This window comes from Hippopotamus amphibius, chromosome 17, assembly GCF_030028045.1.
Source record: "Hippopotamus amphibius kiboko isolate mHipAmp2 chromosome 17, mHipAmp2.hap2, whole genome shotgun sequence".
Taxonomy (NCBI): domain Eukaryota; kingdom Metazoa; phylum Chordata; class Mammalia; order Artiodactyla; family Hippopotamidae; genus Hippopotamus; species Hippopotamus amphibius.
In genome coordinates this window covers 55,114,449-55,140,733 of record NC_080202.1, presented here as the reverse complement: position 1 = coordinate 55,140,733, position 26,285 = coordinate 55,114,449, and the positions used below count along the sequence as shown (strand labels likewise).

Below are 26,285 nucleotides of genomic sequence, written 5' to 3'. Positions count from 1 at the left end.
TCTGGTAAAGTTTTTAATTCAGATATTTTATTTTTCAGTTCTAAAATTTCCACTTGAGGGAATTCTCTGGCGGTCCAGTGGTTAGGACTCCACGCTTTCACCACCAAGGATGAGGGTTCTATCCCTGATCAAGGAACTAGGATCCTGCAAGCCGCGTGGTGTGGCCAAAAAGTAAAAAATAAATGATGAATGAATGAATGAATAAATAAATAAAATTTCTACTTTGCTCTGTTTTTATGGTTTCTATTTATCTGCTGTGAACACCTATATTCCCATTTGTTTCAAGGGCATTTACCTTTATTTGCCTCCTGGAGCATAGTTATAATAACTGCTTTAAAGTCTTTGATAATTCTAACACCTGGGTCATCTGGGAGTTGGCATTCTTTGTCTTTTGTCCTGACAGTTTAGCCACATTTTCCTGGTACTTTGTATGAAGAGTAATTTTGGATTTTATCCTGGACATTCTGAATATGTTATATAGACTTTGAGTCCTGTTAAACTCCTCTAGAGCATGTTGATTTTGCTTTTGTTGTTTTGTTTTTGTTTTAGCAGACAATCAACCCTGTTACATTCAGACCACAAAGTCTGTCTCACCTTCCATGGACAGTGGTTTGAATTTCATTCGATTTACCAAGCCTTCACTGTGCTATGCTGCTTTGGGCCTGGCCCACACATTTGCCACTCAGGGGTTAGGCCGACACTTGGGGGAGAGGGGGCAGGGTGGTTGAAGTTGTAGTTCAGTTTTCAAAGCTTCTGCTCCACTGTTTTGGGTCTGTCCCACACATGCATGACTCGAAGGTGAACCAAGAACTGTGAAAGTTTATGCACAAAATTTGGGGGTCTCCTCCAGCTGATTGCTCTCCAGGTCCCCCACACTGTCCAGCTCACAAGAGCTCATTTTCCTGATTCTCTGTTCAGAAAGGTGGGGTTCTCTCAGTTTCAGCTGCCTGTGCCCCGTAGCCACAGCCCAGCTTTGTGACTGGGACCAACCTCCGGTCAAAATAACAACAAATTGAGCTGCGAGAGAAGAAGGGGAAGTGAGAAACTCACACCCATAGAGTCACCTCCCCAAGTTTTGACTCCTCTGCCTAGTCTGCTTTTGTTTACTTTTCATAGTTTATATGTTTGTCTTTATGTTGAACCTCATCCGGTTTTTTGTTGTAATCAGAGGCAGAGAGGCTGTGGTGGGCTTTACTCCACCTTGGCTGGCCCCGAAGTCTTAAATCAGCACCTATATTAGTTTTCTGTGCTACATGACAAATTACCACAAACTTAAAGCAATACCCGTTTGTTATTTCACGATGTCTGTGGGTCAGGAGGCTAGACGTGGGTTAGCTGGGCCCACCGCAGGCTGCAGTCAAGGCCAGGGCTGGGTTTTCATGGGCGGGGGGCTGACTGGGGAAAGGCGGGCTTCCAAGCTCACTCAGGCTGTTTGCAGAATTCATTTCCTTGCAGCAGTAGGACTCACAGCAGCTGTTTCTTCAAAGCTCACACCTGAAAGGGAGACTAAAGCAAGTGTGCTAAACAGATGGGGTCTTATAAATGTAGTCAAGGGAGCAGCATTCAGTCACCTCTGCCATATTCTAACGGTGAGAAGCAAGTCACAGGTCCTTCCCACACTCACGGGGAGGGCATTATACAAAGGTGTGTGAACATCAGGAGACCTCAGAGTCTCTCTAACTATGGTCGTCTTTGCTCCTCAAATTAAAACTCTTCCTTCCACCCGCTGCTCCTGTGTGTCAGAGCCATGGTGCCCTCTTCCACTCCATGTCCTGGTGTCACGCTGAATGACTGCATGGTTCTTTTACGCAGTCCAGCCCATGCTTGAGCCTACAGGTTCTTGACCTCCTATGCTAGTGACCTTTACTTTAGAACCCAGTTCTGTGACTCTGAATCTCAAGTATAAGCTGTCCACTACATTATTTTGTTTATTTCCATAGTCTATCAGGTATTAAGGATAGTTCAAGCCTTACTGTCATTTTCCTATTAGGTTCTACACCCCTCAAGCTCTAAGACTATTTCATGTCTTATCCTTTACATACTGCCCACAAGGGTGCAGCGAGGATATCCTACAGGTAGCAGATACTCAAGATATGTTGAGAAAGTAAGAACCTTAAATATTTCTGTGATAACTGGACAGGATACCACTTCCTTCCCCTTCCCTTTTTGATTTTGTCTGATAACATTTAACCAGCCCTTCCTAACCTAAACACTGCCAGGAAATTCTAATTGAATTGGCCAGACTCTGTATGTAATGGTATGTAAAACACACACACACACACACACACACACACACACACACACACACACAATTAGTGAATATTTTAATGACGTGGCATTGGAGTCTAACCAGTATAACTTCAGAGCATACCAATGTGTCCTGTAGGTGAAACTAGGTTACACTTTCTGGTGACTAAACCTCACAGGCAAAAACAAGCCCACCCTCTTTTTTTTGAATCCTGTTCTTTTGCAAAAAGGGAGTAATCAACTAATAAAACTCTGGAAATTTGGAAGACTTTCCACCTAGAATACTTTTGCATATGGTGGCTACATTTCCAGCCATAATTTCATCTTTGAAATCCTGTTTCCCCGGGAAAAGATGTAGTTAACTAGGAATACTAGAGTGATTGATACCCATAGAGGCTCCGCTTATGGGCAGTCTCCTGCTTCCCAGCCCTTCCTTCTTCTAGCTGCTTCCGCAATATGAGTGTGGCTTCTTTCCCCACCCAAAGCCTCCTAATTTGAACTATTTGAAAATAAAAGAAATACGCATCTTGAAACTATTGTTAAACTATTTGAAAATAAAAGAAATACACATCTTGAAAATCCAGAGTATTAAAAATATTTTGTTTCCAATAAAATTCAGTATGCTAGGGACCCATGACAGTATGCCTTGCCACACAAAGTACAGGTAATTTAGTCAGCTTTGGCCCTTCAGACTTGCTCTGGGTCCTGAAGTTGAGCCCTGTATCAGATTTCTCCTTAGCTAAGTTTCCACTATTATTGAAGCATAAGCTATACCACTAATCAAAGCAATGCTGTTTTCTTTAGCAGAAGCTAGATAGACTAAAGCTGGAGGTGTTTGTATTGGTAATAAACTGGAAACTAAGTGAATGTTTATGAATAGAGGAATAACAGAATAGAATATGGTAACATTCACCCTGTGGTATATTATGTAGCCATTAGAAATAATAGTTTAGATCTATCAGTTGGGAGAGGGGATGAGGAGAGAAAGACACACTGAATGAGAAAAGCAAGATGCAAAAAAGTTTATATAATACCATCCCTGTGTTATAAAACAATGATCAAGTAAAATCCTTCGTAAAAATATATAGGTATGTATGTTTCCGTATAATTACATGAGCATGGAGAAAGGCACAGAAGGCTGTGAACTCGGTGCCTCCATGCATTATCTGGAAGAGAGCTGGAGGAGAATGGACCTTTGATGGACATGGAGGGAGGAGAAAGCATGAGTAAGGGGATGCCAAGCAAACGAGAAGCAAAAGCAAAGGTTATACTGGGAAAAAATATGTAAGATCACATTTACACATGTATGTAAAATCATATGTACTTAAAATGTAGTTTTTTAAGTTGAAATTAAAATTTAAAAATGAAATTCTCCCAACCTGGCCATCCCTCATCTTTATTTCCCTTACAACTTGACTTGTAAATCTATCTCACGACTTCTCCACATAGGAAAAAAAATACAATCTATAATCTTCTTACTAGCCTCAGAAGGTAGATAGAAATTTATTAAATATTACTTGGTCATTTCAGACAATAAAGTTTCCCTTGGAAAGTAAGTATACTTACAGAATATTTTTTTTCCGGTATAAATTTCACCTGAGGTTATGGACCAGAAGTTGGTACCAGAAATGTCCTGAATGATGACAGGCTTTTCTTGGTGCCACAGAAACAGAGGGCAGTCCTGCCACCAAGGCACTTACAGCCCAGAGTACAGAAGGGCGCACACAGTGTTCATTAAAAGCAGGACATAAGGTCCCCGTCACTAGGATAGAAAGATAACATAAGCAGGAGGGCATCACCCAGCAGACTTTTATGCTCTCGTTGCATTTTGTACATATCACTGTTGGAATAGTGATCATTTGTTTGACCCATTATTTATATGAATATCCTTAAAAGCGTATGAACTCTGCCTCGTCACTGCTGTAATCCCAGAGTACTTATAATGCCATTGTTCAAAAAATATTTGTTAAATGAATCAGTCCCTCTTTTTGTCCCTGGTGCCTACCACAGTAAATAGCATATGCTAGTCGTATTGTTCCTGAGTGACTGGATTAGTGAACATAGGAGATGATCTTAAGGTTCAGGCTCTCTAGGAAAGGAACAGATGAAAATAGCTTAGAAGAAAATGGAAGTCATGGAAGAGGAAGGTTCGGTAAAGATAATGAGTGGGTACAGTGGAAATAGAAGTAAGGATAGGAAGTTATGGTCAGAGTGCAGAATGATGACATCTAAAATTTCAGCAGTTCTGGGTGGTTAAGGTCTAGTAGCTAATACTTTGAATAAAGCACCCTGGTAATCGGGGAAAGGCTGCATGTTTTGGCCTTTGAGGCTACTTTAGCAAAATAGCCGGCTCCCCAGTTTATTTCCCTAAAGCAAAGCCCTTGAGGAAACAAGTCCAGCCCATGCACGCAAAACTAATTGGTTTTTTGGGTTCCTCTTAAGCCTGAATGGTCAAACCAAAGATGACCAGACAATTGAGAAAAGTCTCTCACATCAAAGGGAGTCTAAGGGAAGAAGTGTCCAGAAAGGAACCAAACAGTACAGAAAATTTAGAAGAACATCAGAAAAACCCTAATTAATATCCTCAGCTAGCATAAAACCTTTGCATCCGTAAGACAAGAGGATAGTATTGTGGGAAAAGAGCAACTAGAGAATAAGAAAGTTACTTAAAAATTTAATATCATAGAATAAAACTCAGTAGAAGGACTGGAAGACCAGGTTCAGCTAAGCACTCAGAAAACTGAGAACAGCAATAACAAAAAAGAGTAGAAGACATAAAGATAAATTATGATGATCTATCCCAGAGACTTAATATGTTGTTTAGTAATCAGAAGATGTTTTCAGTAAGATAGAAAACTGAAAGAAATGTCTATATTGGAAAGCATCAGCCAAATACAAATTACAAATAATGGAGAAAGACACCAAGGTACACATCATCATGAAATTTCAGAATCCTAGGGGTGAAAAGAAGCTTTGGGGCGGTGGGCGAGAAATCACCTAGAAAGGACTAAAAAGCAAAATGACATCAGACTTCTCTTGAGTAGGTGGTAGATGCTAGAATACAGGTGCACAGTGCCTTCAAACTTGATTTTCAACCTAGAATTTATGCTCAGCCAAGCCATCGGTGGAACAAAATGGTAGCCAATTCCAGCATAATTGAGGGCATCGTTCAACGAGGAAGACAAGGGAAGTCACAGGATGACCGAAGTAGTTAAGTTCAGGACAGCATGCATGGATGGGCGATGAGGAGGAGTTTGTACACACTGTTCCTTCTGCTTAGTCTGTTAGTTCCTCCTTTCCCACTGTATCAGTCTGGATTGATGGAAATGACACAGAGTGATACAGAGTGACATAAAAGGAATAAGTAAACTATGATAAAAGAGTAGGCTCCAAAAAGATATACAAATGTCCAGGAAGCATATGAGAAGATGCTTGCCATCACTATCACTAGGGAAATGCAAATCAAAACCACAGTGTGGTACCTAGGGTTAGTCAGATTAATAGAAACGGAAAATAGAATGGTGGTTGCCCGGGCCTGGGGAGAGAGGGAGGGTAGTGGGGAGTTGTTTCGTGGGCACAGAGTTTCAGTTTTGCAAGATGAAAAGAGTTCTGGAGATTGGTAGTACAACCATGGACTAACATTACTGAACTGTACACGTACAAATGGTTAAGATGGCAAATTTTATGTATATTTTATCACAATTAAAATTTTTAAAAAATGAAATAACTAGAGGATATTAGAAAACTCTAGCAGAGAGCTCCCAGCTCAGAGTGAGCTGGACTGAGGCTCTGGAAAGGAGTTTTGGGAATGCAGTTGAGGAGAGGGCTCATGTTTCTAAACTGGAGGAGGATGGATGTGCAAAAAACAGAAACAGAATTTTTGTAAGGAGGATAGTGCAAGAGGAAAAGAAAAACAATTAGAAACTCTAGAAAAAGCAGCTACACAGGAAGTTAAATGGCCTCACTGTATGCTACCTAGCTCTGCAGCAAACATTATCCTACTGCTTTTAAAGCAAATGCCATTGATTGTTTTAACACAGAGTAGTGACGGGGTGGAAGATAGGGGCACTGAAGAACCAAATCCGTATCCATCATTATAGAAATTAAATTGTTAATATCTCAAATTGATAAGAAATAGGGATCCAAGCATTTTTAAGGATATACAACTGTATAGTCACATAGAAAGAATATTCTGAAACTCTCTCCTTACCTCCAAGGAGAGACTGTGGACACTGGAGAAGGAAGAATCTGTCTTTTGTACTGTTTATGTTTTCCCATGAGCATGTATTACTTTATAAATAAAAAAATGAGATTCAATGTTGATTTTTTTTAAATTATTAATGAAAAATGGCAGAAATCGTATCCCAGGAGTTAGAGGTAGAAGAAATTAGTGCTAGTTAGGGGGATATTAGATAAAACTGTATTAAAAGTTCATACATTAGAATCATGCTTTGTCATAGAAACATGAGCTCGGGCAGGAAAGAGTAAAATATTTCAGGGCTACATGAGCCGTTTATAGCATTTTATTTTACCAGTGCAGCACAACCTTAATTGTACTGCTGGGGAAATAGCTGGTTCTAATTAATTTAACTTTCAGAGTAATAAAATTAAGCAAACACCATTTTTATTTCATCTTCTATAGAATACCTTTTTTATAAATGTCGCTCTACTTGCCTACTTTATTTTTTTAAATAAATTTATTTATTGTATTCGCTGTGTTGGGTCTTTGTTGCTGTGCGCGGGCTGCCTGACTCTTCCAGGCGTTGCTCTATGCGGGTTCCAGTGTACTCTCACAGTAGGTCACCATGCTGTGTAGGGATCTTTGTTTAAAAAACAAGTGGTTTGTCAAACAGACATAAAAAGTGTGCATAAGAATCACCTCCAAAGACCCTGATTTGGTTGGGCTAGGTTGGGACCCAGGAATCTACACTTGTAATAGATAGATTCTGATGATGGTAGTCCCTGAGACAGCACTTTAAGAAATATTGGTCTGGGGCTTCCTAGGTGGCGCAGTGGTTAAGAATCCGCCTGCCAATGCAGAGGTCATGGGTTCGATCCCAGCTCCAGGAAGATCCCACATGCCGTGGAGCAACTAAGCCCATGTGCCAAAAAAAAAAAAAAAAAAAAAAAGAAATACTGGTCTGGGGCTGGACTGTAGGGACTGTCTTTCTCCATCTTGTACCCTTAATTCCTGGTACACTGCCTGATAGAAGGTTGGTGTTCAACGGATGTGGGCCAAGTGAGTGACCACCGCCAAAGAAGTCAGGGCCACGTGCTCTAGTGTTTACAGAGAAGTGGTGCCAGTGGGGGAGGGGGGTGGTGAATGTCCATGTCTAACACCTCCTCTCACAATGTCCTTCTTTACACCACGTGTGAAACTCTGACTTAAAACTTTCTGCAGCTGTTTTTTCATTTTTTGATTTAAAATGGACATTATACTAACACCACTTTATTTTTAATAGGGAGAAAGAACAAGAAACACAAAAAGAGGAACGTTTGATGGAAGAAAAGAAAAAGAAAAAGCAGGAAGAAAAGAAAAAGAAGGAAGGTGCTCAGAAAAAGGTTTGGCTAGAGTTCCTGGTTCATTGTTTCTGTCATCACTCTGTGTCTCACCATGTTATCATAGCCATTACATTACAGAAGTTCAGTTTATTACTTTTAAAATTCAGTACACTCAATCTAGAGTGCTGGTGACGTAGATAAAAGGGTGACAGCCACAGAATGTCTTTTTTAAGGAACGAGAAGTGTTAGAGCTGTGTTTTGGAGGACTTTGATTTTAGTCATTGTTAGTAAAGAATGTCCATGCTGCTTTACTTAAAACTGAACTGTCCAAGCAACCATGCCTAAGGGCCACTTAACTGATTTTGTTAGAAAAGCTAGAAATAATTTTTGCAGCTTTGGCAAGTGTTCTTTTACAACTCCTACTAGTGAATATTAAAGTTTAAAGTCCTACTGTAAATCTTACGGCCATGCTTGAATTTTAGAGCATTTAATGTACCAAGTGATGCCATTTGTTTTGTTCTTGCCTAGTTTAATGCATCTTACAGTTAAAACTGTATACATTTTAGTCTGTATTCAAATACAGAGCTTAAATGAGCTTTGAGATAGATTTTTTGCCTTTCGATCAATATTGGCACATAATTAATAGCATGTAGACAGTTATACATTTTTCCCAGTAATAAATTTTAGTAAAGTAACTGGGCAAAAACTTGTTTTTAAGGTTTCCAATACTAAAGTCTGCTTATAAACTTTCATATAGATGTGTACATTCTACACTTTATTCCTAAAGAGCTTCTGATTTTTTTTTCAGGCTGCTGATCAAAAAACCAAAGGTAAGTTTATTTTATTTGGGGGGGGGGTACATTTTATGGCAGTACCAAAGGTTATGATGATGACGTTTTTACATTGGTGGTTAAAAACAAAGAATCTAACCCTGCCTTTGAATCTGCTTTTTACTATTCACTGTGAAATTCCTCATCTTTCACTGCTTTTACACCTGCATTTAGTTGGCATATGCTTAATCTAAAATGCCTAAAGAATGTTATATTAGCTTTCTAAACAATGGAAATTAATTAATTAATTAATTAATTAATTTCCTTTGGTTTGATTTTCACTAGTCAAGGATTGAGCTGATAAAATTGATCAATTTGTATAAGAACAACCAGAGGATACTGAATTTTTTTAAAGCTTCCAATTTCTCTTTGCCAGCTATTTATGATAAAAAGAGGTATATTCTTTCTGTATTCTTCCCTCTTTGCTTATTAATGTGTGAAAGGTTTCTTTTTTATTCTTTAAGTCCAGAATTGGCATGTGGTTGTCTTGAGGGGGGCGGGTGGGAATGCATGTGGTTCTCACAGTAACTTGGGCGTCTCTCTGATGTGCTGGAGGACAAGCAGAAGGGAAGCCACACTTGGAGCCTCCTCACTTCTTACTTGACGTGTTCAGGGACTGGCCAGTCCTGGGGAGCACCCACTCAGGACTCGCACACACCAGCTCTGTTTAATTTGGGGCAAGGCGCTTCACTTTAAGCCTCGGGTGTCTCCTGTTTACGATGAGAAAGGTAAGGGGTGAGTGGTTTCCACCTCATAGAGTTATCGTGACAACTATATGAGATCCCTGTAGACAGGGCGCGGGGCCTGGCACAGAGCTGGTGCTCACCAGAGGCTCACCAGAGGCTGCCTTAATTGCTTGTAAGGTTGTATTTCTGTTGGACTGTCACACATAACTGTGGATGCAGATGCGCTCTGCAGAAGTGTGTGTCCCAAGGCAGCGCCACAGCTAATGCTCCGCTTCTGTTTGGCATTTGTAGTTTTCAAAGTAGAGTTTATCTCACTTGAACTTCATAATTGAGCAGGGCGAGTGTTAGTTGCCAGTGAAGAAACTGAGGCCAATATTGTGGCTTACGTGGCTTGCTCTTGGCCTCGCATTAGTGTAGGGACAGGCCTCAAGGGAGCCCAGGCGTTTGAGCCCAGGCGTTTGACCCCAGTGCAGCTGGCCTCAGAGCTCCCACAGCAGAGGCATGGTAAGAGACAGATGTCGTGTAAATGAATATTTAAAGACAGTGTAGTTTTCAAGAAGGACATTTTTCTCTCTGACACTCTCAGTGGTAGTGTGAATTTTTTTTTTTTTTTTTTTTTTTTTTTTTGCACACGGGCTTAGTTGCTCCGCAGCATGTGGGATCTTCCTGGAGCTGGGATTGAACCCGTGATCTCTGCATTGGCAGGCGGATTCTTAACCACTGCGCCACCTAGGAAGCCCGGTAGTGTGAATTTTTAAGACACTTGTCAGAAGTGCCCAAAGGGCTGTAGTACATGGTTGTTTTGAAATTATGATCTTGAATAAGAGATAATGGTTTCTTATAATTGTCATTTAAAAGTACAGAACCGTGGCTCTGAACTATCCATTTCCTTTTTTTTTTAAACGTTTGAGAAGTTTTTACAACCTAATTCAGTACCAGCAGTGTTCTGTTGTCACTGTCATTGTAATTGTTTTCTCTTGAAATAGTAACAGATTGCTTATGGTTGTAGAGTGGTCATGAACTGCATTGTCTGGCCACCTTACCCAGACCTAGTATCTTCTGTTACTACTCTGACGAGTATTTTCATTGCTGACTCCAAAGCCTGCTGGGTTTGTATCTTCTCCTTTTACCTTCTCTAAAATACTGCTCCTTTGGGTACCGTTTATAACTAGCTTCAGAACAGTACATGGTAATTATTAACATCCTTCTGAACAACGAAAAAAATGCTTTTTGAATTATAAATACTCTAACAGTGCTGCCAGGTAATTCATTAATAAATATTAGCAGCACCAAGGTCTCAATTTTTCTCAGACTCTCCGCCGTTACTTGTCCCAGTCAACATTAACTGCCTGCAGGGTGGCGGTTCTGAATTTCTGGACCTGTGTGTTAGGTAACACAGGCTGGGCCTGGCTGAACGTTGAGATGTATTATAGGAACAGTAAGAGTGCCCACACAGAGCTTAGATCTGCTTTTCTGACCTTCTGGCATGTTCGTGTCTTTCCCCTGCTCTGGTCTGTGTGGCCAGAAGGGCAGGGCCGCGTTTGCCTTGTGTGCTCTCACATCCCCAGCTCCTCGCGCTGTGCGCGCAGTCAGGAGGCCTGAGACCGGCACCCTCGTCAGCAGCTGCTTTCTGACGGACCCAGTACACGTGGGGTTCTCGTCGTTGGCACTGTCTGCAGTGTCCACGTAAGTAAACAGGAGCTCTGATAGTTTGCCCGATGCCCCCAAGACTGTATAGCTAGTGAACAGCAGGGCTGATGTGCCCAGAATCTTCCTGAACTGACGGCACCCAGGAGGGTCAGACATTCATCAAGCACACTGTATCTCAGTACCTACCATGCTTCAAAACAATTCTGTATCAGGAAAGGGGTGCTCAGAGAGGTATGGTAACTTAGAAGAGGTCACAGAGCTAGTGAGTAGCAGAGCTGGGGCAGTCCTGACCCCTCTGATTCCAGAGCCAGGTCTCTGACTTCCTGGCCAGTTGTGACGACTCACTTCAGAACCACCAGAAGCCAGAGAACCCTGCTCTCACCACAAGGCAGCACCCAGAAGTCTCAGGGTCTTGAGTTGTTAGAATGTAAGAAAGAATTTAGCAATTTGAGTGAGCCCAGGGGTTGAATACTCTCATGAAAGAGACTACAGTTAGAAATAAGGTTATATCATACACTGAATCAGTTAACATAGTAGAAGTTTGAATTGATTTTATTTTGATAATTAGCTCAAACTAGACCATATCAATTAGTAACTTCCTTGCTCTGCGGTATTACACGTGGCGTAAATAGCTGTATTAGTAAAGCAATGCCTCCACTGTTTAGCATTATATTTGACTTAGTTTTCTCAGTAACTGAAATTTAACCTCTTTAAATTTTGATTTATTTTAAGCATTTTCAGAGAACTCTTTACGTTCTACACATACATTTATTATACCTTCCTGCTTTCTCCTAGAGAATAACTAGCCCAATCCATTCTTGTTAGATCAGTCTTCATTATAGCATTAATTATGCTTAAAAAGTTTTTTATATCTGGCTATAACCATTGAACTTGAACTTTGAATCTTCATTTAAAAGACAAATGAAGTTGTGAGTCTCACTGGAAATTTTTTCACCAGCTTAATCTAATATATAGCATGCTCCTTCTCCTCCCCTACTCCAGTCTGAAAACCAGGTGCCTAGAAATTCTGCTTTACAAAATTACAAATAAAATAAAATTCTGTCCCTGTTTTTTCAAATCCTGACTTGGCGATTTCTTTAAGTTCATTTCCTTTTTGTGTTAAGATTCAGGCAAGCAAGTCCGTTCATGTGAAGCACTGTGCTGCCAGCATTGGTGCCCAGCAGCCACCCTGATTTCCGGTTTTCTCTGCTTAGTTCAGCTCTGGAGATTTTTATGCAAATAGTGGATTCACACTCACCTTTCACCAGTTGCCGCCTCCTTCTGTACCCCTGAGTATCCTGCACTCGTAGGAATCTGAGCACGTTTCTGTGACTGGAACTCTTTTCCTTCAGTGCTTTCTTGTCTTGGGTGGTGGTTGTTTCAGTCATCCTTTCCTTATTTTTCCTCCTGTGATGAAAAATGTGAGTAATATATTCTCATTGTCTGAAGAGAAGTTCAGGTTCACGTGAAATCCCTCCACCTTGAGATACTTAGCAGTTAACACTTTGTTGACCATGCTTGAAAGCATCTCTTTATGAATATGTAAACGTATGTTTGATACGGACTCTCTCTCCGCTGCTTCCCCTAATTAAATACTTCCCCATCCCCTGTCCCTCAAGGAGCTGCACTAAGCAACTAGAAAACCTCTGCATAAGCCTATTCAGAAACAAAACAGTCCTTTGTAAATTCTGCTACACAGTGTCTTTGCATTGGTGACCAGTGAGAAGCCAGCTGAACACAATGCCTCAGTGAGACCCGAGATGCTCTCATGGTTGGGGGAGGGGAATAATACAATCCTGTTTCAAAACACCAGTACCTTGTGTGTCCTGTCCCTGCTAGGGGGCAGCTAGCGCCTAAGTGTTGGACGCAGTATAATGGGTTTTGCTTCGGTAAGCAGTAATCTCTGTTGTTTATGTGAGGCACTGCCCTTAATTTGGGCAGAGAAAATAATAGCTTTGTATGTGATGTGATGACCTTATGAGCCTAAATCTTCCCTGTTGTTTTCTGGGTTTTTTCATGGATTTAAAGGGTTGTTTTAGGATTAACTATAATAATACTCATAAATGTGAAGTGAAGTTAATTTAGTCTCAAGTTCATAAAATAGAAAGTAAGTTTTCATACAGAAAGCTCAAAGTTAATTATATCATGTATAAAAGCAAATATCTTGATGACCCAACATGGCTCAAACTCCATATGATTAATGATTCATGGTTTTGAGTCATGTACTTTTAAAAATTCATACATTTTAATTAGTTTCCTAATCTTGCTTGAAAGGACTATAATTTAAGTTTTGCAATCAGGTATTCAGCTTCGCCATGCATTCAGTTTCTAATTGTTAATTTTAAGCAAACCTTTTATATGCTTTTGTTAATGTAAATCAATTGAAAGCATATTCTTTCAGTAGCCTTATGTTGGGTGACAAGAGCTTGGGGTCACTATGCTGTACTGCTATTAAGGCTCATTCTAAACACACACACATACACACATTTTCGGGGAGGCGGGGGTGGTTGCTTTGCCGCTCAGCTTGTGGGATCTTAGTTCCCCAACCAGGGATTGAATGTGCACCTTCGGCAGTGAAAGCTCGGAGTCCTAACCACTAGACCACCGGGGAATTCCCTAAACATATGTTTATAAAGCTTTCCCTCAACATGGTGAAAGTAGTGAGAATTGAGGTTTAAAGCATGCTTTCCCAATTTCATAGTCAGATATAGATAAAAACAAACAGAAATGAACCCACATTGCTGCTCTTCACCGATTAGATGGCACTTCAGCAGAGGCAGTTGATCGCTGTTTGCTCTGTCTTTCAGGGGTCCCAACACAGTAATCAGCAGTTAGTATTTATACAGCAGCAGATCTGTGCTTTCCTGAGTTATACTGTGTAATAAAATTGGTCCGATTCCTTGAATTTACATGTATTCACGTTCACATCCACATAACTAAAGCAGATGTTATTTTGAGTATATGAGTTATCTTAGAAGCAGCATCTGAAAGTCTAGTCAGCGTGCTTAGCACAGTATTTTCTATAAAATATGGCATTTTATTTGCCTGTCTACAAGATTAATAAAATCTTAGAGCTTGAAGGATCCTTAGAGATTATCCAGTTCCTTTGTTAGATGGGAAATGAGATTCAAAGAGGTTAAATGATTTGTGCAAGTTTTGACAGCTAGTTAGTAGCAGAACTAGAGCTAGAACCCTCATCTTCTGGTTGTCAGTTATATATGTTTTCCGCTATCATATGAAGGGGCTGAAGACAGAGATACTGTGTGTCTGTCATCAGTACTGTATGACTTCATTTTAAGAAATAACTTAGGATGTTTTCAAATAAGACTGGAAGAAATTCCTAAGAGATTTGTTATATAAGAGATCTTTATGGGATGGTATCATAGGATTTTAAATATTAGCTATGTCATTCTTTAACCATGTTGCTTTGTGTTTAAAGGAATTATTTAATTTTACTATTAAATACCTAAGGAAGGAAGATATATGCATGAATATTTTTTCCATGGACACAAAAGAAAGTGTATTAAGATGTGGTATTTTTCCCCTAAATATGTAGACAATTTAAAAGGATAAAAATTTATTGGGGAAAAAAAAAAACCCTAAGGAAATATATATATATATTCTTTCTTGATCAAATTTTAGAGGAAAGGAAGTAAGTCGAGTGATAATTTCCCTGTTATCTGTTAAAAGCCCCTTTAACTGCATCTCCTGGATAGGCCTCAGATGAAGTGAAACACTACACTGAAACATTAAACATAAACACAGTCTCCAGGCATAAAGTTATAGTTTATAGCTCTAAAGGAAGCTGGCAGTCTGCTTTCTGAGAAATAATTTGTTTACCCAGATTGCTTTCTTTTCTTTGTTTTTTTGTTTTTGTTTTTGTAAGAGCTTCACTGGGTTATAGTTGGTATACGATAAACTGCATGCATTTAAAGAGAACAATGTAATGCATGTTGGCATGTGCACACCTGTGAAACCATCCCTGAAATCAAGGCAGCATCCATCACCCCTGAAAGTACCCTTGTGCCCCTCCCCAACCCAACTCTCCTACCCCTCCGTCCCCTCACCAGTCTCTGGGCCAACACTGATCTACTTTCTGTGAGTACAGAAGGTTTTCTAGACAGTTCCGTAGACGGAATCACACAGGGTGCACCCTCAGCCGCTTTCCTCAGCCTAATAGCGCTCGTGACAGTCATCCCTGTGGTCGCGTGGATTTCATTGCTCAGTAGTATTCCATTGTTTGGGTTTTTCACAATTTGTTTATCCATTCATCTGTTGGTGGGCATAGGAGCTGTTTTCAGCTTTTAGAAATGATGAATAAAGTGCTTGTGAGCACTCGTGTGTACGTCTCCGGATGGGTGTACAGACTGCCATTTTTCTTTAGTAAATGTATGGGAGTAGAATGGCTGGATCCTATGATAGATGGATGTTTAACTTCTCAAGAAACTGCAGAACTTTTCCACAGCGATTGTCCCATTTCACAGTTCTTTGCATCCTCACCAACACCTGGAAAGTCAGTCTTCCTAATTTTAGCCTTTCTAATAGATGTGGTATCTCTTTTGTGGTTTGATTTGCATTTCCCTTATGGCTAGAGATGTTGGACATTACCTGTATGCACTCTTTTGCCATCTGCGTATCTTCTTTGGTGAATGTGTATTCAAATATTTTGCCACTACTTCCTGAGTTATTTGCTTTCTGACTCCAGATTGGTTTCTAATGTTAAACTGGCCCCTGGAGTTGGGCAGGAACTCTCATCACAGCAGCTTAGTTTTCTGCATGTCTCAGTCATTTCCCTTTCTTTCTGTGTGTGCAGTTATTTGTATGATAGTTATATCAGAAAATACGCACTTTCCATTGTGATCACATTTTATCTAGCTTTATATGTACCTATTAAAGATTGCATTAATAAATGAGCTAAATATTAGTCACATTTTATCACCTAGAGTTGTCAAGTTAGTTCACTAATTAATTTAATAGTTTATAAATACTTATCTGACAGCAGAGATAAGTTCTCTGTTCTCAAAAAGATATATTAATAGGAAGCATTATCTATATCAAGTAAATGCAATAAAATGTTCCGGGTGTTGCAATTTATTTATCCCACATCTTCCACCTGAAAGGATTTAAGTTCCATTCCTTTGCTCATCTTTTCACCCAATATTTCTATTTCTATGAGAAAAGATAACCTGTTTTTAAAAAGAAGTGAGAAAATGGGGGGAAAGGACAACAGTACTGATTGAGAGTGAGATAAATGCATGCTGCAGCTGGGCCACTCTTCCCATTGGCCCCTAACTTAGCTGTGGAGACAGGAGCGAGGAGGGATGCCTTATCCCAGTCATCCCAAACCCATGCATCAGGCGTGAGCCTACCCTACCAAAAAAGAGAGCCATTGGGGAGTTTAAGTGGGGGAGTGACATCATGAGACTTACATTTTAGAATGATCACTGCAAGTGCCATTGCAGATGGATTAAGCACTTGGAGAGAGGGCTGGAGGCAGTGGGTGCAGTTAGCCCACTGCATAGTGCAGCCTCCAGTTGCTAAGCTGAGGGGTGGGAGTAGGGAGGAAAGGGTCATGGTGGTAGAATGGGCGGAACTCAGAGACCAGCTGGGCCGGTAACCATTGGATCCAGCAGATGTTTATTGAAACGTACCATTTGCCTGGCCCTGTGTTGTTCACTGTGGGGAGAAAAAGATTTAAAAAATAGATGTGGGGACTTCTCTGGTGGCACAGTGGTTAAAACTCTGCCTGCCAGTGCGGGGGACACGGGTTCAATCCCTGGTCTGGAAAGATCCCACATGCTGTGGAGCAACTAAGGCCGTGTGCCACAACTACTGAGCCCACACATCACAACTACTGAAGCCTGTGCACCTAGAGCCTGTGCTGCGCAACAAGAGAAGCCACCACACTGAGAAGTCCATGTACCGCAAAGAAGAGTAGCCCCGATTCTCCACAACTAGAGAAAGCCTGTGCACAGCAGTGAAGACCCAACGCAGCCAAAAATAAATAAATAAATACAAAATAAAATCCTTTTTTTTTTTTTTAAGAAAAATAGATATGTTTCCCACTCCTCCTGGAATTTAGAGTCTTATGGGGAACAGACATAAACATCAGTCACAATGCTAGAGGTATCGTTACCAACTGCCGTGAAGGAGAGGAACATTGACTAACGAGAGAACACAGGAGCCTGGCCTAGGCTGGGATTGGGGAAGGCATCTGAGTGCTGCTTCAGTTGAGATCTGAAGGAGAGTAGAGGGAGGGAGAAGGGCTCCCATGGACAGAGGGAGCAGCGCTCGCAAAGGCTGGCTGGCTGGACCCTAAACAAACAAAAAGCCGGCAGGGCCTAGGAGCCATCAGCATGGCGGAGAGTCGTGTGAGATGAGGCGAAAGTGGTAGATGGGGACCAGGGCATGGTAGAGGTGGAACCTTCCTTTGCTAATAAGACCAGTAAGGAGGCTTCAGAATGAATAAGCAATATGGGCAGTTTCCCTCCCGGTCCCCTGCTTCTCTGACTGAAAGCTGGAGTGGTTAACTTGGGCTCCCTCTTCTGGCAGGTTGTAGGATTCTGCACTTCGAGGGGAAAACATCTCAGGATTATAGCTATTACATGATTTATTTATTTTATTGAAGCATAGTTGATTTATAGTGTTTCAAGTATATGGCAGAGTGATTCAGTTATACATGTGTTTTTTTTCTTTTTCAGATTATTTCCATTATAGGTTATTACAGGATATTGAATATAGTTCCCTATGCTATACAGTAGGACCTTGTTGTTTATTTTATATATAGTAGTTTGTACCTGCTAATCCCAAACTCCTGATTTATCCATCCGCCACCCTTTAGTAACCATACGTTTGATTTCTATGTCTGTGAGTCTGATTCTGTTTTGTAAATAAGTTCATTTCCACAATCTATTAATTTATTAAAACACGCACACACAGCCCTCCTACACAAGGCAATGTACATGTCCTGGGAGGACCTTGGTGAGACGTCATCCCACTTAAAACCTGTTTCATGAGATTTTGGATTTGCTGTTTGTGTCCAGAGTTTATTCAGCTCGGGATGATTCTGCGTGGAGAGAGGGGAGGTCAGACATAGAAGCTGTACACTCACTGGACTTCCTTTACGCTTCATATCTGTCCAGTGTGTTGCCTCTTGGGGGAGTATTTCTATATTGAGAAGGTTACAGAAAAGCCAGTATATGTTCTACCTGGCTTTAACGTATGCTGTTATCAAAATTTTCAGTTTTGATTTTCTAAATCAGCTGGCCGGTGTTTAAAAGAACCTAGAAACATTTGCCTGTATGACAACTAATACATTTTCTTAGAGTGGAAGAATCCAAGGGCCAAAACAAAGTAAGCTTTTAATGAAATGATTCTTATTGTTAGTAGTCATTATTAAAATAATTTTACTTTAACATTATATTATCCAGTCTGATACATTAAGAGTAGCATTTAATTAAATTTACTACCTTTTAGAGAGATAACTATAATATATTAGAATAGGAGATAACTCTGAACAGCATTTCTCATTAGCAGCAGACACGAAGTTAATGTAGTTAGTAGCTAATGAGTTTGTGCTCATTTGAGTTGGGCTCTAAAAGTTGCTATGGTGACAGATCAGCCAGAAACTGTCAATAGAACAAACAGAAGGCCCCCGATGGACCTATGCTCGTAGCGGATGGGCCTGTGCTCGTAGCGGTCTTCTGCGTGCATCTCATTGTTGTAAGCGAACTACTTCTTGCTACAGTGTTGTCACTGCAGAGTTTGCAGAAATAATTGTAATAATGAAAATATTCCTTGGAATCACTGATTATTTCAGCACAGGAGAATAGTTCTGTTTCATAGTCACATTTGCAAACAGTTAACATGTTTCAGTAAATTCAAATCTTTAAGACTCAATCTTTGAGTATATATTCTGAAATGGCCAGAATTAATGCATGATTTTAAAATATTTTCCCTTTTCTGTCATTGTGTGGTGTCTGTGCATAAGAGAAATTCTATGTTTTGTCATATAAAAACTGCTATTTCTTAAGTTCTAAGATACCATCAATTATAGGGCATACCATTGATTTAATGATGTCTTATTGATGGAGTTGGAGGGTGAATGAGGAAAATGTGTTAAATTTATACACCAATTGTAAGACGCATCCAAATTCCAGAAATAAGACGTGTTGAAATGTGTAGGTTAAAATATCTCTCTAGATTAACATTTACCTATAAAAACTTACTTTTAAAATATACCTCTCTAAAAAGGGAACTCTCCTGCACTGTTGGTGGGACTGTAAGTTGGTACAGCCACTATGGAAAACAATTTGGAGGTTCCTTAAAAAACTACAAATAGAACTACCATATGATCCAGTAATCCCACTCCTGGGCATATACCCAAAGAAAACCATAATCCCAAAAGAAACTTGTACCATAATGTTTATTGCAGCACTATTTACAATAGCCAGGACATGGAAGCAACCTAAATGCCCATCAACAAATGAATGGATACAGAAGATGTGGCATATATATACAATGGAATATTACTCAGCTATAAAAAGGGATGAGATGGAGCTATATGTAATGAGGTGGATAGAACTACAATCTGTCATACATAGTGAAGTAAGTCAGAAAGAGAAGGACAAATATTGTATGCTAACTCACATATACGGAATCTAAAAATGGTACTGATGAACTCAGTGACAAGAACAAGGAAGCAGATACAGAGAATGGACTGGAGAACTCGAGGTATGGGAGGGGGCGGGGGGTGAAGGGGAAACTGAGAAGAAGCAAGAGAGTAGCACAGACATATATATACTACCAACTGTAAAATAGTCAGTGGGAAGTTGTTGTATAACAAAGGGAGTCCAACTCAAGGATGGAAGATGCCTTAGAGGACTGGGGCAGGGAGGGTGGGGGGGACTCGAGGGGGGGGCGTCAAGGAAGGGAGGGAATATGGGGATATGTGTATAAAAACAGTTGATTGAACCTGGTGTACCCCCCCAAAAAAAATAAATAAATAAAAAATAATAATAATAATAATAAAAAAGCTTCCACAAAAAAAATATATATATATACCTCTCTAATCCATTGCGTGCCTGCTTGTCAGTATACTTTAGGCTACTGGAGGTAGTTACAGTAAATGCCATTAGTTGAATATCTAGCTCATACCCTATACTGTGAGGCTGTCTAGGTGCCTGAAAGATGTAAAAGCACTGCTTGCTAAAAAAAAACAAAATCCGTACCCTTAACCAGAGCTGAACTGAAGGGTATAGAAACCACTGTAGCTATTTTAAGCAGACATAAGTTTAAGTATAGGGAATTAGGTGCTTATAAAATCATTGATGGGGGGCGTGCCCTAGGCTGGGAGGCAGATATGACTCCCCAAAGGGTCCGCCAGAAGAGCTCCTCCCTGGGGAGGAGCCAGGAGGCCCCACTGGCACTGCTGACTTCAAGAGCACAGTGTCACTGCCACAGCCCTGCCGTCAGGAAGCTGCCACCAGCGTTGTCTCTCCCCGTCACCAGGACAGTGATGGGGAACCAGGACCCCATGCAGAAACTCCACCATCACCGGGGCCGTGCTTACACTCGGAGCTGGTGCAGCCGACAGAGCGCCCTGTCACTCCGGGATCCCTCGCGCACAGGCCTGCTTGCAGCTGTGAGCCGGGCCCTGCGGGGCCTGGCCCCAGTGTGCCTGTCGGGGAGGGGGTGCCCTTGAATGCTGTTCTGTAAGGCTTTGGAAAGGCTGGCTGGCTGTCCGTTAACAACATTTGTGCAGTGCGTAACCTTTTTCAGACAGTGGAAATGTGAGACCCGAATTAAGGGGAGAGGTCTAGGGCCCGACTGGAGATCTAGTGCTCTGACCCCAAGTGCAGCTGCCATTGTCTGTCCTGCGTTGTCGCCTGGCCCAGCCTCCCTTCTTCCCTTGTTTACTTCATTATCTATAGTTCATTCAGTGTAACTTGGTTTTTGTTTTTAATCAGCCTGAAATACTTCCCATTGCTTCTGAGAGGAGGAGGATTATTAAGACTGACAAAGATTCTTTGTTTGCCCAAACTTTACTCAGACTCCTGGACCTTCTCTTAGGCCCATCTGTGCACCTCCCTGTAAAATCTAGTTTTAGCAAGAGGCCTGCTGAGTCACTTTAACCAGAACCCCCAGCCTCGATATCTGATCAGGTTCCTTACCCTCCACCACCCCCCAGGTGATATCTGACCACCATCCTGCTGCGTGCCTTCAGCAAGAATCCTGTTAGATTGGTTTAGCCAGAATGCCCCTCACCCCTGATATTTCTTCTTAGTATTTTCCATCCTCTGACACCTGCATCCCCTGCTCCTTAGCTCTAAGTTCCCACTTGCCCACACTGTATTCCGAGTTGAGCCCAGTCTCTTTCCCCCACTGTAAAATCCCATTGCAGTGGTCCCGTTGTGAGGTCCTGAAGCAAGTCTTCTCTAAGAACCATCTTTAACAAGTATCATTGAATTTTCCTGTAGATAATGTAAACACTTACAGTGCACTTGCTGTGTGCGCAGCACTATTCTGAACAGCTCTTTACATATATTAGTGTGCTCTCCTCAAAGAACCCTCAGTGTGGTATTGTCACCCTCACTTCATCCTCTCCACTTACCTGCATCTTTACACATGGCACCGCTGAGGGACAGAGAGTTAAGTGACTTGCCCAGGGTCACCAGCCGTTAAGTGGCAGAGCTGAGATTTAACCAGATGAGTCTGCGCCCATAGCCACTGCACTGCAGCTGAAGAGCAGAAGCACGTGGGAATGATAAACCGCAAAGTGCACATGGCCACAGTCTCTGGGGTGGAGGGGAGTGCAGCCGGGGAGGGGCAGAGAAGAGCCTTTGGTGGAACTGGCAACATTTTCTCTCTTCAGCTGGAGGCTGGGTCCACGGAGCTTTGTTGATCATTTGGTCTTTATTCCTTTTTGTACATCTTCAATATTTCCAAATAAATTTTTTTTTTACAAAGGACGTCTTGTAGTATGACTTGGGTAGTAAGATGGAAACACCTCAATGCACGGGGCACCCCACCCTACCCTGCTCTGTTACGGTTCTGATGAGCAGCATAGGTGGATCATAGCGGAAAGCAAACCTCCCAGGTTCATAGAACGAGACATAGAGGGTGCTGCTGCTCTGGGCCGTGGCTGCCCTGGAGGTGCTGTCGGGCAGGACCGCCTGGCTCTGGAGCCTGCACAGAAGGTTCTTGATCAAGGTCGCCTGTTTGTTGAGTTTATGTTTGTTGAGTTTAAACAGCCAGTTATGGTCACAGCATCCTGGGCTCTGTTTGAGTTTGTAATCAGAGGAGCCTGTCCCCAGAGAACTAATGCCCAAAACTGGAGGCTCCAGACTTGTCCTTGCGCTGCAGCCAGGACAGGAAAACCACGGGGCTGTCCTCCACCAGGCCCTCCCAAGTGCTCTTCTAGCTGTCGGCCAAGGATGGGATCCAGAATCTTTACAAAGTCCCTGCCTGTCTTTCTAGCCCTGTGTCCAGCAGCTCTCCCCTTGGGCACTAAGCTCCAGCCACACCAGCCTTGTTTCAGACCATTTCAGGACCCTCCCATGCCCTGTCCCATTTGGTGGGAGTGAGCTCACGGATGTGGCTCACACGTATGAACGTGTGCGCACACACACTCCACCCAGCCAACAATTTTCCAGGCTCAGCTCAGCTGTCACTTCCTTAGAGGAGCTTTCTCTGAGTCCCTGACCTTAGCTAGGTTGTTTTGTCCCATCACTTTTATCGTGCTTGTGGCAACTTGTATATTTGTAAAATATTTTTAAGATAGTATCTCTTACTAGACTATAAACTACAAGGACGGGAACCATATCTATTTACTTTCCTCCGTGCACCCAGTGCCTGGCACAAAATGGGCGTTTGTTAAATATTTCCTAAATAAGTAAATAAAGAGAGGATAAATGAGGATACTGACACATGTGGGGGTGAAAATGATATGCAGATAACTTGAGAAAAGTCAGCTTGAGCCCTTATTTACCCTGCCCAGCTTTCCTCATTTTTTCACAGCACTTGACACCTTCTGGTGACTACTTCTCTTATTATTGTGGTCGTCCCCTGCTGAGATGTGAGTGGAGGGCATGAGGAGGTGGGAGTCTGCCTTTTCTGTTCCCTGGAGGGCCAAGCACCTGGAGCTGGGCTTCAGAAAGGCTTTGTGTGTGTAAAGGAATGAGTAGCATGATCTCGGTAACCTAGAGATTGAGAGAAGGGGCTGGGTATCAGGATTTGAAAGAGGTAGGGAACGTTTGAAACAGGATAAGGGCAGACAGGACTTTGGGCAGACGATGTTAGATTGTAAGAGGAACGTTAGCAGCAATAGGGGCTTGGAAAAGCATGAGTAGGTTCAGAACTTGTCGCTCTCTGAGCCTGTAGTTTTAGGCAGTGTGGAAACCAGACCGAAGGTTGGGGTGGTACAGAGGTGTGGGTAGCATAGTGAAAGGAAGGCCCAGGGGGCCTGGGTGGGGGTCAGGAGGTCCAGATGGCAGTATTGGGGCTCAGGCCATGTAAAATGGCTAGGGAGGCAGAAGAGAGAACGGGGTAGTCCAGCGTGGAATAAAAGTTAAGGAGGCTGGGCCAGCAGGGGCAGCAGTGCCTGTTGTCTTGGTCTCCTAGAGATGGCAGGATGTGGTACAAAAGTTTGAAAAGGAGATCCTTCTAAAGTCACCCAGAGCCCTGAAGGGACAGTCTGAACTTCCTGCCCATACTTTGGCCTGTTGTCCTGGAAAAGCAGTAGTAGGAACTTATAAACTGTTTGGGCCGTGGTGTGACAGTGTCCTCTGAAATTTTTAACTGAGAGCAGGAAATTGTTTCTTGGAAAGAAGATTGTTGAAAGGACTTGCTTGCTTATTTATAGAAGGATTTAACATCTCAACTTTTCGCCAGCAGGTGTCGCCCTCATTTAAAAGAAAAAAGTAAAGGTTTGTTAAAGAAAGGAACCAAAATGTCCAGCTTGCTGGAAGTTCTTTATTAGCTATGTAGTTATTCACTGGCTGCTATTCTAATTTTTTCTAAATAAAACAAATCATTTGTTGACAATCCCTATGAATCAAGCTAAAATCCCCACTGCCTTACTGTGTCCTACTGTGTGAAAATAGTGATGTGTTGGGTAGACTGGTTTGTGAGACTGTTGTTGAGGTACCACCTTGGATCTGGGTCTGTTGAGACTGTCTGTCAGCTGAGACTTAGTTGCTTGCTAGTTTCAAAGATCTGAAAAATACTGGCTTAAAGAAGGTTTTTCACTATCTCACATAAAAGAGGCCGAGGTGCAGCTTGGCAGGGTCAGAATTCTTGATTCCCTCTCCCTCATCCCTCTGCTGAGTGACACTTCTCTTCCTTTTCCTTAGCATCCAGGGTGACCCCCCCAAACCACCAGCCATAACACTAGTATCTCGGGCAGCTGGAAACATGACCCAAGAGAGTGAGTGTGGGGGTACACTGGGAGTACTGTGCTTGCTCTGTACTCCAGGCCCTTGGTCTCACCTGTGGTTAGGGCCCAGGAGTTCTTAGTGATGCCAAACTGCATGACTCTGATTTCTTGAGAGACTCTTAGCAATCTGAGTCCAGGGTATAGAGAGTGGACAGTGGCTTCATCCAGAATTGAGGGTTTGCCGGGCAGAGGCCTAGCAGATACTGACTGCATACAGTGGGGTCACAGGGTGGACGGCAGAACCCTTTGTGGAAGATGAGAAATGCAGGCTGATTGCAAGGGATGATAAAAGGCAAACAGTGGCGACTGGAAAGGTATTTATACTGCTATTTATACCAACAAGATATACAGAGAACTCAATGTAAACTCATTTTGCACATGGCTTTTATTCACCTGTAAAATCAGACACTTATAAATTAAGTAGAAAAAAATTTTTATCAAATAACAAGATAATGTAATCTCCTGGATATTAATGTTTCAAATTCAAGATGGAAATGAACTTGAGGCTCAGATTCTTTTGGTGCTTGACAGGCCTCTGCTCCCTTTTTCACTCGGGGTCACTACTCAGATCCCCTTTTGCATTTGGCACGCTCATTAGCAGGGCTGTCATGCAACTCTCTGGCTCCTTTTTTCTTTTTACGTTGCCTCGTTCATGCAGCATACTCTGGTAGCATTTTGGCTTTCACTTAATGCATCATTTGCAAATTAGCCCACCTGTATTCTTTGCCAGTAAGTGTGAGAGGAATGTAGTAGTGCTATAGGGACCATCACCACAAATGCCTTAATTATTCAGCTAACCCAGAATGCATAGTATATATATTAGATTGTCTTCAGAATTGAAATAAAAATATCTACAAATTCATGGACATCTGATGATCCCTTAATTTTGAGAAACACTGACTGAGAGCAGTGGTTCTCAAAGTGTGGGCCCAGGGCCCCGGGGCATTAGTCCCACCTGGGAGCTGATCAGAAATGCAGATTTGCAGTCTCCCCTCCTCCCAACCAAAGGAATTCCCCGTGTGGGGCCCAGGAATCAGGTCTTTAACCTGACTGCAGCTCAAGCTGGAGAGATGCTCTAACCCAGCCTGATCACCTGTATTACAGATGAGGAAACTGGTCAAGAGCTACAGCTCAGGATCAAGGTTCATTTATAGGAAAACTGAGTCTCAAGCCTGGAACTCTGGGCTTTTGTGCAGTTCGATCCCAAAGCTCTACATTGTCATTTCTTTCTCAGTTTTTTGTTTTGTTTTCTTTGGTTTGGGTTGAAGGAGGTGATACTAAAATGTTGGGTTTCCTTTTGTTCCTTCTAGTGCCAGAACCTACTAAGACCTGTTCAAGCCAGCCCCAACCTGCCGGGACCAGTACCAGTACTTCCACCAGCACTCTCTCCAGCAGCAGCAATGGCAAACGCACGTCTGCCGGCGGCCAGCAGCCAGCTGCATCCCGTTACCTGCCTCGCGAGGTGCCTCCACGCTTCCGCCAGCAAGAACAGAAGCAGCTGTTAAAGAGAGGTCAGCCACTGCCCACAGGGGCTCTGACCAGCGTGAGCCCCACCCAGGGTGCCGGGCCTGCAGGGCTGAGCCCTCCGCCGCTGCCTGGAGCCGGAGCACAGCCGCACCCCAGTAAGCCCCAACCAGGTAAACGGCGCAGAGCCAGGCGTTCTTTCTAGCTGAGAACTGGTTTACTACTTTCAACTTTGCTGCCCAGTAATACAAATAGACATATTTTGGTCCATATTTACTATACACTTAATAAAGCTAGCTAGCTAGATGATAGATTGATTCATTTCAGTTGGATTTTAAAGTTTAATTCTGTTTCCCCTGCTTACTTATATTGTTCCTCATACATTTTCAGATGGCTTTAGCTACTTCAGCTGTTTGTTGCTCACCAGAAACTAAAGGTCTACGTCAGTACATATAGTATTGTCAAGGCAGA

The 26,285-nt window shown here is 42.1% G+C and overlaps 1 protein-coding gene across 10 annotated transcripts in view; it reads left to right on the top strand.

Moving 5' to 3' along the window:
- TNRC6C (trinucleotide repeat containing adaptor 6C) overlaps nucleotides 1–26,285 on the top strand; it is a 125,124-nt gene that overhangs the window by 36,134 nt on the left and 62,705 nt on the right. For 9 of the 10 annotated variants that reach the window (XM_057714118.1, XM_057714112.1, XM_057714109.1 and 6 more), the window contains exons 2-4: nucleotides 7,710–7,809; nucleotides 8,558–8,579; nucleotides 25,661–25,987. In XM_057714118.1, coding sequence (XP_057570101.1) covers nucleotides 7,747–7,809; nucleotides 8,558–8,579; nucleotides 25,661–25,987 — 412 coding nt within the window. In that variant the 5' untranslated portion in view covers nucleotides 7,710–7,746. Of the gene's footprint in view, nucleotides 1–7,114; nucleotides 7,810–8,557; nucleotides 8,580–25,660; nucleotides 25,988–26,285 lie in introns of those variants that run through there. The other variant, XM_057714110.1, reaches the window with a different exon arrangement.